The 14,433-nt window shown below is 47.0% G+C and overlaps 1 protein-coding gene across 1 annotated transcript in view; it reads right to left on the bottom strand.

Moving 5' to 3' along the window:
• The window catches only part of LOC144818194 (sodium-coupled monocarboxylate transporter 1-like), a 139,591-nt gene extending 128,062 nt beyond the window's left edge, over positions 1-11,529 (bottom strand). The window contains exon 1 of the mRNA XM_078675335.1: positions 10,482-11,529. Within this exon, the coding sequence (XP_078531461.1) occupies positions 10,482-10,832 (351 nt within the window). The 5' untranslated portion in view covers positions 10,833-11,529. The remainder of the gene's footprint in view (positions 1-10,481) is intronic.
• Between the last annotated feature and the right edge of the window lie 2,904 nt (positions 11,530-14,433).

The raw sequence follows: 14,433 nt of genomic DNA, 5'->3' as shown, positions 1-14,433 counted from the left end.
ATACCTTAAATGAAAAATAAATGCAAATTGAACTAATCATTGGGAGCCCTTTCTTTTATGTTGTGATGCCTAGATTGGTTAATGTGATCACTGCAGATGCCTAATTGTATGACCAAAGAGTCACACAATTAAATCCTGGTTGGCGCAGTGCGTAATAGTGGCTTGTGATTTATAATGCAATAAAGTCCTAGCCTGCACCATAAGGCACTTAATATGCAAGTAATTATTTAAAAATTGTACTGCACACAGTATCAGCATGGCCACTGGAACTATATGGAATGGATGACTACATTATTCGTCAAAAAAGGTAAAACGTGAAGCTTAATGTGTGTTTTTATTTTTTTAGGGAATTACTTTGTTATTTTTACATTTTTACACATGCTACCACTGTCTGAGCAAAGGGTTTTCCTCATTAGTATCAGTTTAGCACCCAAATACAGCAATAAGCAACAGAAATGTAACCAATTAAACTTTGCAATGGGCCTTCCACTGCGCTGTAAAATGTATTGTGGCATTTTTAGTAACTTTGTATCCATTTGATCTAGAAACACATTTTATTATAAAATCTACTAATTACGCACCAAATGGTGAATTAAGCGAAAAATCTATAATTGTGTGGAAAATTCTGCAGCTGCAAAATGTAATATTTCCAGTGGCTGGGTATAAGGTAGGCTGCTCAAAATTATTAAATTTTATGATAAAACAAGTGATTTCAGAGATTATCTTTAGTAATACACTATACCTAGTGCAAACATTTTTAGAAGCCCAATAAGAGGACGCTTTCCAAAACTTAACACCCCTAGATCACCTCTAAAAAAGAATACATCGTTCTTACCATGAAGCTTCTAGAGACTCCATTAACGAAAACCTGTACTCAGTTCCAAGCAGCCTTTACATGAGGTGATTAACCAATTGCACACATTTACATTTCTTTCAGATAGCAAGTAGCCTGGTGGGAAAGCCTGAGTCTTGTTTAGTTCTCTGTCCATGGATCGTATAAATGAGATGGCCCAGGGAGACAGTGCTGCATGGGGGTCGGGGGTAATGTTTTCCTTTACAAATGGACAGGCACAGCTTCCTCAGGTAGGTCCCCTGAGGAAGGTGCACTGAGGAAGGTGCAGATTTCTTTTTAAAGGCCATCACTGGCATCAGTGTGGCAGGTGCAGTGACACTGGGGCAATGCAATGAGGTACCACTGCAACCAAATGATGTCTGTTATTAACAAAAGGATGGGAGGAACACTATTTTGCTGTTAGCATTATGGCCCAAGTGACCCTTTCTGTGCAGCGAGGAGGTCCAAAACAACAGGGGGCGGGATGTGATTTTCCCTCCCCATTTGTTTTACTCAAGGAGGAAGACAGCCTGCTTTAGGACCCAGGCCTAGGGGTGATGTCCAGTTAGATGGGTAGAGGAGTGGGTATCATTTGTGCAGCAGATGCAGTGCCACAGGGGCCCAGTGGTGTGAGGCACCTTCTAAACCCCATTGGTATGGCTTTAATATCATTCCTTGCTTACGTTTGGACACAGTGCACCACTGCTGTGCCAGTGTTGCTTTGGGCCTTGGACCAACAGCCCAAGAGACGGGAAAATTGAATCAGGGGAGACATATTAGCTTAGGCCTCAGAGAGATGGCAGAGCGGAAAATATGGCAAGATGGAGGTCAATGTCTTCGAAAAGGTGCAGCCCTCTTTATCAGGCAGTGGCTCTCATAACTGAAGAATTTGAGAGGCCCACTACGTAAAATTATGACTGCCTTTATATATAAAACAGCATTGGAATCTCCTTTTCCATGTTATCATTTGGGCTGAGGAAGCCCTTGCTGCAAAGTGGTGGGCAACTTGTGGAAGATAATTTCATTCTGAAAGAGACAGAGCATCTCTTTCACGATTGGAGTAATGGCGAGGCGTGGTAGGGAAGGGGTGAAAGAGGCAAAGGACTCAGTCTGCTACTCTGGGTCGTAGGTATCATTAGTGTAATAGATGCAGTTGCATTGGGTACCAGGAGTGTGAGGGGCTCAATACACCCAAATTCTAGGTAGTAGTGTTTTTGCTTGATATATTTGCACTTCTATAAGTCTCATATTTACTGTGGATTGTGAGCTACAGAAAAATGACCCCATAAGTTATAAGCCCACACACTACATTCAGCCCTCACCCTTTCACTCGCCCAAGTACTGCCGTAAAGTTTTGGTGGGGGGCTGAGTCAAAAAGATTTTGCTGGGGGGGGGAGGGTTGCTCACAGCAAAAAGGTTTGAAGACGTCTGCCCTAGTATATGGTACAGAGTATACCCAGGACCTAGAAGTTAAATATCACTAGAGGAATGCAGAACATATTGTGCCACCACTACAGTGGCAATGCAAAATATGACTTCATGCCTGCCACCAGTAACCTGACTGTCCAGGTTTCAACTGCAAATTCAACCTGTCGAAATAACCTCTTTTGAGAAGCATAATCCCTCCTCCAAAATATTAATGTCACCCCCAAGTAGGCCTTAAAATGCCCATAACGAGGAATGCATGGTATTTAAGTGTACGACATGTAGATGTTTAATGTTAAACATGTCCTTACAGTGAAAATTACATAAAAGCTATAGCAGGGTTACCTGTTCCATTGGAATTCATTGGGATACATCAATAAATTTCACTCTTGGACTTTTTAAAATATTTACTACAAACCCAATTCATTGGTCAAATTTGCTTTGTAACAAATATTTTACTGAACCCTCTTTCAAAAAGTCATCTTTAACCTTCCTAAACCATCTAGAAGCCCATTTGGTGAGTTTCCAACCGTCACACAGGAGCTGAATAGGTGAATCGGCTTCCGGAGCTTAGACAAAGGCCTTGGGTGTGAGGAAAGGTTGACTTTTCCGTGACAGGCTTGCATGGGACTGTGCCCAGCCCCTTGCATATCTTCAAAGAATGCCTTCTCTGTCAGTGGCAGAGGTAGTTCACTTGGATCTGCCTCTCTTTTTGTCTTCCTAGCCAGCCTGGCTCTAATCCCAGTTGAAAAGGAGCTACCACAGAACCCATTCTGATTGTCCACAGAGGAGGGGTTGTTCATTTCCCTGGCACAACTCTACGGTGGGCACAGGAGCTCTGCACAGGGGAAGAAAGGTTCTGTCATGTTGGATTTAGGGAGAGAGGGGCACTCTGGGATTGTTTATAGTAAGGCATAAAGGGACTGCTGCCAAAGTAGGTAGAATTACCCCTCTGAACTTTTTCCCTATTGGTTAGTGAGTGGCCATGGGTCACCCCACTCACAGCAGGGCAAGGCATAAATGTGGCACCCCAGGTCACCATCTGCAGAATACTAATGGACTTGCGGAAGGGTGAAAAAGGCCTGTACCTGCAGTTGAGATCTGTGAGGAGAGGCCTGTGGGCTAAACCTGCTCCCACTTAATCCCAAAGAAGTGGATTCCAATGGTCAGTTGGATGACCTCTTGTAGCTACAGGGACACAAAAGCTGCAAGAAGCCTACAATTGCTGGGAGAGGACAGCTGATCAAATTCAACTGGGCCTGAAGTCAAGTCAAGTCAAGTCAAAGAAATTTATTTAGCGCACATATCACCCAAGGGTCTCATGGCATTAGCGTAAAACTCCTGTAAAAGCTGAAGGCCAATTGAACTGAGAGGGCCGTTATAGGTGATCAAATAGCCAACTTTTTAATTCCCTGTAGAACAGCTTGTGGTCTGTGATAATGCGGATCTGTAATGGAAGTTCATTCCAAAAAGCAGGAGACAGGTGGGAGAAAGATCTACCACCATTCCTGGCGGTGCTGAACCTACAAGGGGTAAGGAGAAATGTGGTACTCAGCCTAAGCATCCTATTAGGCTGATACCAGCTGAGTCAGTGGAGAGTTTCAGACAGGATGCAGATGGAGACCTCGATGGGAGGTTTAGTACCAGCCTAGCAGCAGCATTCTGCAAGACTTGGAGTCTGGAATAGACCTCCTCATTAATGGAGGCCAACTGAGCATTTCCGTAGTCGAGCCGACTTATGATTAGTTCCTGCACATGCAGCTTCCTTGATTCGATTGGAATCCAATTAAAGATTTTACCTGCCCTGGACCCTGCTGGTGGTTTCTGTTGGAGTGAGTCTTGGCTGACAAGGGCTATTCCTAACGTCCTGGAACCCTTGGTTAATGTCAGAGCATACTCCTCTTGCCTAAACCTAAAAACATGGGACTTAGAAACCTTTTGCTAACTTTCTGCTTGGAGAATCATTAAGGGACCGGGACCATTCTGCCCGCTGATCCATCGAGGGTACATCGCCAGTGGCCTGACTTCGCCGCAGCTCCAGCTACATTCTTCTGAGTAGCATCAATTCCATTCGAGTTGGCCTGATGTCAACCAGCATTTGTCAACATGGAACCCTCTTCATCTACAACTTTCAACCTGCAGACTGTGCCATAGCTACCAGGATCTGAGCTTAGGTTTAAATTACTGAAACCATTACTGAATCTAACATGAATTTATTTTTTATTTATTTTAAAAGTTTTATAAAGCGCGAACACGACCCAAACGGGTATCAGAGCGCTGTACAGACAAGGCAAAAACGAGGGTAACAAACTCAATGGGGACAGTAAGTGAGGTTACAAGCAGCGAGGGAAAACAAAGCCTGTAAAGAGTAGGTGGTGTCCTAGGTATCCTAGAGCACAAAAACAGATTAACATATCAGCTTACAATAAAGCGCAGTCATGTATAACAGTAAGAATTTAAATATTAACAGACAAGAGCGTGAGAATCAGTTGATGATGTTAAAGATCGTTCAAGAGTAGCCGTTTGAAGAGTTTCTTGAAAGATATTGTGGAGGGATTGGATCTGATCTCAGGAGGCAGAGAGTTCTAAATTCTTGGAGCCACTCTGGAGAAAGTACGATTGTAGGATTTTTTCTCTTTGAATCTTGGTGGTTTCAAGAGTAGGGTGGACGTACTTCTGAGGTTCCGGGCAGAGCCCGAGAGTTCAAGCTTATTTGCCAGGTAGATCGGAGTGTTATAATGTATGGCGTTATGGGTCAGCCAAGCTATCTTGAATCGGATTCTGGCTTCAATAGATAGTCAATTTAGTTGCTTAAAGACCAGGAAAATATGGTCATGTTTTCTAAAGCCCGTGATGAGTCTAGCCGATGCATTCAGGGTAGCTCAGAGTGGGGCCAAACGAGCTTTGGGAAATCCAGCATGGATCACTAGACCATATTCCAACCTAGAGATTACCAAGGATTGAACCGCCAGCTTAATGTCTTCGGGGGACGAAAGGCTTGATTTTCTTAAGGGTGGTAAGTTGAAAGTTGGCTCCCCTATTAGTTGCACTGATGTGTGCATGCATGTTTAAGTGTTTATCCAAGGTGATGCCAAGAGGTTTGGCAGAGTCTACGATATGAGGGGTGCAGTTCAGAGCTGTGAGTTGTTTAAGTCAATCCAGGGTAGGAGTTGATTGATTGATTGGGGGGGGGCAATCAAAAGGAATTCCGTTTTGATAGTATTCAATAGCAGATGGTTCTGAGCTAACCATTGTTGGGTTTGTGCAAGTGCAGCATTTAGCGTTTTTATGTCCTCTTGAGAGGAGATCTTCAAGTACAGTTGTGTGTCATGAATAGTGTCATTATTACTTGTGGTGGATTACCATGCACCCCAACCAATAAACCACTTTCTCATACACAGGAAATATCTAATGTGATCCAAGTAAATAAATGGTTACTCAAGGATTCCATAAAACATTCCTTTACTTTTTAATGCAGAGTCTGTAAATATTTGTTTTAGATTATATAGGTTTCCAGGGTTTTTTGTACTGTAATTTAATTGAGAGTATTGTAGCACATAAAACTTTCGTCTCTGTGGAGAGCTGCGTTAGTCTAACAAGTGAAAAATTGTCTGAAAAAAATGTATTCCATGGAAGAAAAATATATTTGTGTTTGATGCTGATAGATGCTCGTTATTTTTTAATTTTGACTAATACGTTGCATTTCTCTCCTCAAACATCATCCCTCCAACTTCTCAAAGAGTAACAGACACATAATCTTACATGCACAAAACACAAGCACACATGGACACACATACATTAAAATATAAATTCTATGTCTCATATATTCACACAGACCACAATCACTATATATACACCACAACTTCACACACTTCACATAGAATGCACTTAATTATCATGGATGCATACCAAAACATAGCACACAGCATACCCATGACCCACTGAAATTATGTGGCAGGGAAAAACCAAATAATGTGACTGGGTTGACTAAATATGCAGCAATAAAAGGCAAATTATATGACATATGCAGCATATTTTCTGATGGTTCATTATTTTGTCATTTGTATCGGTGTTAATAACACTGTATGGAGAAAATGTTCACCTTATTACTACCACTTTAACAATCAAATACAGCAATAAGGAAATGAAAGAGCCTTTCCCTGTGCTGGAATACATGTTGTTCGTTTTTTAGTAACTTTGGATCTATATTGGCCAGAAGCATTTTTGGGAGATTATGCAATAGATGATGGATTATGAGGCCTAGGCCTCAAATTCAAAATTATACCGTAAGCGCAGCGGCCACAGAATTGCGTAATTCCAGAGGCCCTGCCCAAAACACATAAACCTAACATATCACACGTCAGTATACGTATAAACACATACACAGACATCCACATATAGACACACCACACACATATTGCCATACCACGGAAAACAGAAATATCATCACACATACCTCACAAGTTTTTAAATGAATGGAATTATAACTGTATTCAGTTTCAACCATCATTTATGATTTAGCACGTAAAGATACTTATATCTATCAATAACTGCTAGGCAGAAATTTGCACTATAATAAGTTTATTTTTTCTGTCTATTTTTTTGCATTATGCCCACTGGTAAGAAACTCAGTGGCAAACTGCAGTACTTGCACAATTGCACATACACATGTTGTCAAGTGAAACCCACAGTCCATTCTGGAATAACTTAAAACCATGCTGAAGCAAGTTGTAAGTAAGTACAGTACAGACATGGAGAGCATTCAGGCCCACTCACCCTAACTGCCCTGTCAGTTAACAAAGTCCATCCTGTCCCTCACAGGAACACAGGAAATGGGAGCACTCGCTACATATATGACCCTCAGTAGCAAGCCAATGTATAATGAATGTCTTGCAATCGTGCAGTTCACACTCTGTGCCAAGCCTAACGTAATAAATAAATAAAAAGAAACATTCACAAACTCGCCTATATGATGTGTTAAATATAACGTGCTGTAGAATAAATTAGCATGCAATATTCTTCACAAACAACTGATATACGTTTGTGGAAATCATAATCCAACAGCGCATTTACCCACCTAATAATGGCATAGGTTTGCAATAATCTATTAGTGATACAGCCTTAAAGAGGGCAAAGTCCTGCATCCCTACCCGGCTGTAGAATCCATCTCTTAGCTTTCCTCACTTAAAATGACATAAGGGTTACAAAACCAACTCTGTCATCCGGTTGATGCTTATAATGCTATAATTATATACTCAAGTGCACCCAAAAGGATGCAATCCCAAACGTAATGACAAACAGTATTTAAATAGGATTATTCTAATCCTCTGGCTCTCTCTCATCACCCCATTCCTCGAAGTATATCTGCCCCTCGCTTTCCCTATTATTCAACTCTCCACCTCGGTTCAACTCCCCCCTCCTCCTCCCCCCCCCCCGCCCCTAACCCTTCGGTAGAAACTGTAGTTGTCCGGTTTAAAGTGTTTTTTTAGACCCACTTGGAGTATAGCGGTTTTGAACTTTGCACTATAAAAACTAGTTTGAAAAAAATAACTAGAGGAATTCTCCAGGTGAATGGGACGTGGTGACTTAAACATGCCTCCATATGCCCTCAACAACCAGTTCAAAAAGAGACTCGAATCAAGTGGGATTTACCCCACAGCAGGCCAGGTGACGTTGGAAAATGCACGTTAGCAACTCTTTCAAGCAGCTATATTTGTGATTATCAAATGGAATTTTGCATGAGATCAGCACTCAATAACTATTTGTCCTTGACGTTTTCCTTCTCCACAAGTACACAGGCGTAGTTTCCATGGGTGTAGCAGGTGCAGTGAACCAGGGCCGAGGCCTGAGGAGCCCATTAAACCCTGGCTGTAGCTATGTGTCACCGTTGAAACAGAGGCCAGGAGGGGGGCTCCTTCCTTGCACTAGGGCCCATGACGCACTGGCTGTACTACTGCACAAATACCGGGGTTTCCTCCATCTCCCAAGAAATGTATTTCACCTGCTATAAAGACTGTCACCTTTCATGTAACATTGTACACCTACTGTCCTGATCCTCATTTCAATCCCAAATTCTGTTCTTCTGCTTCTTTCACCAAAATATCCCTCCTCGTCCTTGCTGTCAGTCCACCAAAGCCCATACTGCTTGTGGTGTATATTCATCTATCGACCTCTGGAAGACTCACATATACTGTTCCCGCTCTTTAAAACGGGTGTCCTACCTATTAAAACGCCTCTTTCACTGAAATGAGACTCGTGCTCCCTTGAACATTCCATCTTACTCAAGCATTTGTCTTCCAACTCGAGCGTGCCATTACTTCTCCCTCAAATGAGATTCATTCTGTCACACAATGTATACCTTTTCTCTCAAAAGTCAATTTACCTCCGTTTAAATGTGTTTTTCTCTCGAAATGGCCTCTTTCATATGTATATGTCCATCATTTTTCCTACATATCTGTATGCTCCTAAAACTCTTTCAGCAGTAGATGCCTCTTGCTTACTGTCAAAACAGTATGTTTCCCAAGAGCCCTGACACAGCACAATAATACAGTTCTGATGTTCTTAAAATGGCTGCAATTCTTTCTATTGATACATTGGAGAATGCATGTGTACCATGATCATAGGTATTATGCCTGGTTCAGTTATGACTTAACAGTCAGAAACTAGCAACTTGCGGAATTCATACTAATTTGCTTATATTTACTCCTGTCCATCTTGCATACACCACACCATCGGAACACCTAATCAGATAAGACAGAGGTTATTGCAATAGGGACCTGGTCCTATAGAAATCCGGAGACACCTTCTGGGGATTTCGTATTGGCTGAAACATGGTGAGGTATGGACTCAAGGGCTAACTACTACCCACAGTGTCTCATCGGCTTTTAACTTTACCTTACTGGGGTTTGAGTAAAGCAATATTGTCTACTACTAGTTAATTTGATGTCAGTTTAGGAGGCCTCCATTCCTCTCAACATTCAGAATACTAAGGATAGCATATTTAAGTATTGATAGAAACTTCTACTTTGTGAGCAGTCTTCCACCTGGTCCCCAAAAAATGAACATCTCATTGTGCAGCCCACCTGACTCAGGAAACATAATAGGATGAGGAGCTGACATGATGACTCATACCACCTCAGTGGGTGATTGTTCAGCATCCTTAAAGGGAAGATACCAGCCAGTGGGATCAGACGCTCCCATCTAACGTATGTAACATAGCTGTAGAAAATAGCTTTCCGTCCTCCCACAAAGAAGGGTCTATCATTCTTAATGTGTATATGTCATTCTTTCTTCGCCAGAAAGCATTTTGTTCCCATTTAAGAGTCTTCCTTCTGCCACAAGATTACCTCGCCTCCAAAACGGATTGTTTTCTTCCCCAGCATGCGCATCATATAGTCACAAAATATATTCTTGTTCTGAAGAATTTAGGTGGAAAGTTGTGGCTTGCTATATAATGTGCTTGTCATGCAAAAAGTACCTTTTCACCCTAAATTTATATTTTTCCCCCCAAAACTAACCATCCTTCACTATAAAATGTTCTTTCTTCCCTGTAGAGGTAAAATCCTTCATCTACGTATGACCCCAAGCTTGATTTTAAAAAATGCAGTCTTTCATCAACCCCCTCCCCCCAACAAAAATACCTGTTTCCTTCTAAAAAAAAAATTCTTTACTCTAGAATGGGCTTTTTCTAGAACCACATAAGATCACATATGTCAGAGGTAGTGTAGTGTCTGGAATTTCTTCTCTTTGACCAAGCTTCCCCTCTCACGTGTTTTCTTGTTTAAAATATGCATTATTCTCTGCAAATGGTGGTATTCGTGTATTTCTAAAAGAACACGGTGTTTCTCTGAGGCTGTGACCCCCCTGGAGAATGCCATTCATTCCAGACCCAAAATGCCCATCATTCTTCTTAATAAGATAATCCTTTCAAACCTAGAGATACTAGTTGTTCTCTTCTCTCTGGGCTTGCATTCTTATTCCAAGGGTCATACACTGCATTATAATAAGCCATTCATCCTGCCATACATCCCTTCTACAGCAGAGATGGGGCACCACCTGTGCCTTCAGTCATTGTAAACGGCCCTTTCCACCTCCAAATTCCCTTCGGCCCCAAAATAGCAACGATTCGAAAGTTATTTCTTTTGCATCAGATTTTACACTTCAGAAAAGGCACTTTTTCTCCCACCATACCGCCCCCTCGGTTCCCCCAGACAGGACCACTCACCTCGTAGGTGCTGGTAATGCCCAGCCTGTAGAAGACGGGCAGGAACACCTCGGAGCTGATGACCACCACCAAGGCGTAGGTGATGGCGAACACACCGAACATGGAGCCGAAGCGGTACACCTCGGACGGGGTCCCCAGCACGGTCACTGCCGACATGAAGCTGGCCGTGAGGGACAGGGCCACCGGCACGGCCGTCATGCTGCGCCCGCCCATGAGGAATTCCTTGGAGGTCTTCTGTCCACCGCCAGCAAAGGCGTAGTAGATGCCGATGACGGCCGAGATGAGCAGCATGAGGGCGAAGACCAAGTAGTCCCAGACAACGAAGGAACCTATGTCCCCTGGGGCGCCCATCCTTTAGTGGCTCTGGGGTGCAAGAAGGTCAGAGGGGAAGGGGCCTGGGGAGTCAGGGAGGAGTAAAGGGTTAAAATGAAAAAGGGAGCAGCGGGGCAGTAATTAGGGGAAGAATAGACGGAACAACTGGAAGTTAGTAAATGCAAGACATGTTAGGAATAAGGACTGCAAACACCGAGAAAAAGAGGCTGCGCAGTACAGAGAGCAGAAAAACACGAGAACAAATGAAAGAGATGCTAATAAAGGAAAAAGATAGGCAGAATATTTAAATTAAATAAGAAGTGAAGGAAATTGAAAAGATACAGTTGGAGAGGAGGTTAGAATAGTGATAGAATAAGACTAGAGTTGTTGGTGAAAAGGCAGAACGCACAGAGGTGGGCCGAGGATGAGGGGAGAGGCTGCGCGGTCCACGGGGGCTGTTCAGCTCTCCAACCCTGCCAGGGTGGAACTCGGTGCAGCCCTGGCAGCGGGTGAGCGGGCCAGGGAAAGGGCACGGGTTCACAGCAGGGGGAGAGGGGTGAAGCTGGCCGCAAGGGCGAAGCAGGTGAGGAGACGTCCGGAGCAGGAGGTGAGCGGGTGAAGGGGGTGCAGGCGCAGCTGAAGAGCCTTGAGGGGGTCGCAGGTTACCAGCGCGGAGCTGAGCGCAGGCGAGGGGCTCACTGGCAGGTGAGTGAGGACGCTCCGAGTCGCGGTGCAGCGCCTGTCACCTGTGCACTAGCAGCCCTCCCCGAAGGCGCGGCACTATATACCGGGCGGTGGGAGGGGCGGTGACGCGCAGGAGGTGAGGGATTAGGTGTTGAAAGCGGGAGTGACACCTTGATGGGCACGGCCGCCCCGCTGGGCTTTTGATGCTCGGGTAGGTGGTGCACGTATGACCAGAGTAGTGCGTCTGGCAGAGAGCATGCCCTTACCAGTGGGCACAACACTCTCGAGTTGGCGTGGGGCTCAGGAGCAATAGGGCACCACCGGGCATGACCCCAGGGAACGGGGGCGTACAGGGTCCGAGAAACCACCAGTGTAAGAGGAGCGAGCTGGCATGGACACGTCATTGATCACAGCATACCCGAAGCACGGGGGCATGGGTACCACACCGCCATCGGGGCGATGCCAGGGGGCACTAGAGCAGAACGGGGCGAGCCCGCCACTCTGCCGCACCAGAGCGCTGCATGCCACTCACACTGCACCTGAGAACCAGGGACTGTGAGGGGAGCGGGGCTGGGGCCGGGGCCGCCGCCTCCCGGGCCCCGAGGGGAGATTACCAGCGGTGAATGACCTTACCTCTACAGAGCAAGCGAGGGCACCACAGCAAGAGACACACAGCACCCAGTTTCACAGCACCACCATGCCTCAGCAACTCCTGGGCGACATGGCAGGTGACACTAGGGCACAGTGGAACACGCAAAGACAGGACTAGGCAACCTAGACAGCTAGGATGCCAAGAGCACCAGGCCTCCACAGCACCACGGACTCCGCGGGCAGCAGAGCCCCACAGCAGCACGAGACGCCATGGTGCCACCGCACGAGGTACCCATGGCTAGAGAGCCACAGCACCGTGCCAGCTGCAGGAGCTGCATGATGAACACGGCTTCCTGGGTGGACTGGCAACATCTGGGCAGGACGACACCCGGAACCCTGGGCACAGAGCAGCAGGGTTCTAAAGCACCCCAGGAGCATGGGCACAACAGCAAGAAAGCAACTCACACCGGGGACCCAGGGAAAAAGTAATCACAGCCCCATGGGAACTCGATCCAAGGGACGGTGGGTGCAAAAGCGCCAAGGATCAGCAGCACACATGGGCGCAGTGTCACTACTGCGGGACACAAAGTCACCGTGTCACCACAATACTCTCTGTGCCCGAGGGCACCAACACCCGTGCTTTGGCACAGCCCAGCGGTGGGAGAGAATTACGAGAGCACCGCCCCTGGCAGAGAGGGCATCAAAGCAATAGGGCATCTTGTACTAGAGAACTATCGCTTCTCCTGTACCCGGCCCTGCAACATTTAAGTAACTATCGGAACCATGGTACCATGGCACATAGCGCCTTGAAGTAGACCAAGCAGCACTTCTACCAATGAGGCGCCAAACTGTATACGGGCCTGGGACCTAAATCAGTGTCACTTACTAGCCAGGCACACCACAAAGGGGGCGCTCTGTACCCAACTATGGGGGTACTAGATCTCTATTGCTGCCCCCATGGAACCAAGGCACCCTGAAATCGCAGTAATCTAATCTCAAAATCCATGGGCACCCAGGGGGTCCCCACAGCACTGGGGCATTGTATTCTTCCACTAGAGGAGGGCGCCAGCACCCAGGGGGTCCACACAGCAATGGACCATTGCTGCCACTAGAGGAAAGCGCAGGCACCCAGGGGTTCCCCACAGCACTGGGGCATTGCTGCCACTAGAGGAAAGCGCAGACACCCAGGGGTTCCCCACAGCACTGGAGCATTGCTGCCACTAGAGGAAAGCGCAGGCACCCAGGGGTTCCCCACAGCACTGGGGCATTGCTGCCACTAGAGGAGGGCGCCAGCACCCAGGGAGTCCCCACAGCACTGAAGCATTGCTGCCACTAGAGGAAAGCGCAGGCACCCAGGGGTTCCCCACAGCACTGGGGCATTGCTGCCACTAGAGGAGGGCGCCGGCACCCAGGGAGTCCCCACAGCACTGGAGCATTGCTGCCACTAGAGGAAAGCGCAGGCACCCAGGTGTTCCCCAAAGCACTGGGGCATTGCTGCCACTAGAGGAAAGCGCAGGCACCCAGGGGTTCCCCACAGCACTGGAGCATTGCTGCCACTAGAGGAAAGCGCAGGCGCCCAGGGGTTCCCCACAGCACTGGGGCATTGCTGCCACTAGAGGAAAGCGCAGACACCCAGGGGTTCCCCACAGCACTGGAGCATTGCTGCCACTAGAGGAAAGCGCAGGCACCCAGGGGTTCCCCACAGCACTGGGGCATTGCTGCCACTAGAGGAGGGCGCCAGCACCCAGGGAGTCCCCACAGCACTGAAGCATTGCTGCCACTAGAGGAAAGCGCAGGCACCCAGGGGTTCCCCACAGCACTGGGGCATTGCTGCCACTGGAGGAGGGCGCCGGCACCCAGGGAGTCCCCACAGCACTGGAGCATTGCTGCCACTAGAGGAAAGTGCAGGCACCCAGGTGTTCCCCAAAACACTGGGGCATTGCTGCCACTAGAGGAAATCGCAGGCACCCAGGTGTTCCCCAAAGCACTGGGGCATTGCTGTCACTAGAGGAAAGCGCAGGCACCCAGGGTTCCCCACAGCACTGGAGCATTGCTGCCACTAGAGGAAAGCGCAGGCACCCAGGGGTTCCCCACAGCACTGGGGCATTGCTGCCACTAGAGGAAAGCGCAGGCACCCAGGGGTTCCCCACAGCACTGGAGCATTGCTGCCACTAGAGGAAATCGCAGGCACCCAGGGGCTCCCCACAGCACTGGGGCATTGCTGCCACTAGAGGAGGGCGCCAGCACCCAGGGAGTCCCCACAGCACTGGAGCATTGCTGCCACTAGAGGAAAGCGCAGGCACCCAGGGGTTCCCCACAGCACTGGGACATTGCTGCCACTAGAGGAGGGCGCCGGCACCCAGGG

The sequence above is a fragment of the Lissotriton helveticus genome, chromosome 1_1 (assembly GCF_964261635.1).
Source record: "Lissotriton helveticus chromosome 1_1, aLisHel1.1, whole genome shotgun sequence".
Lineage (NCBI taxonomy): Eukaryota > Metazoa > Chordata > Amphibia > Caudata > Salamandridae > Lissotriton > Lissotriton helveticus.
The sequence above is the reverse complement of the archived record's forward strand: the minus strand, read 5'-3'. Positions and strand labels throughout refer to the sequence as shown.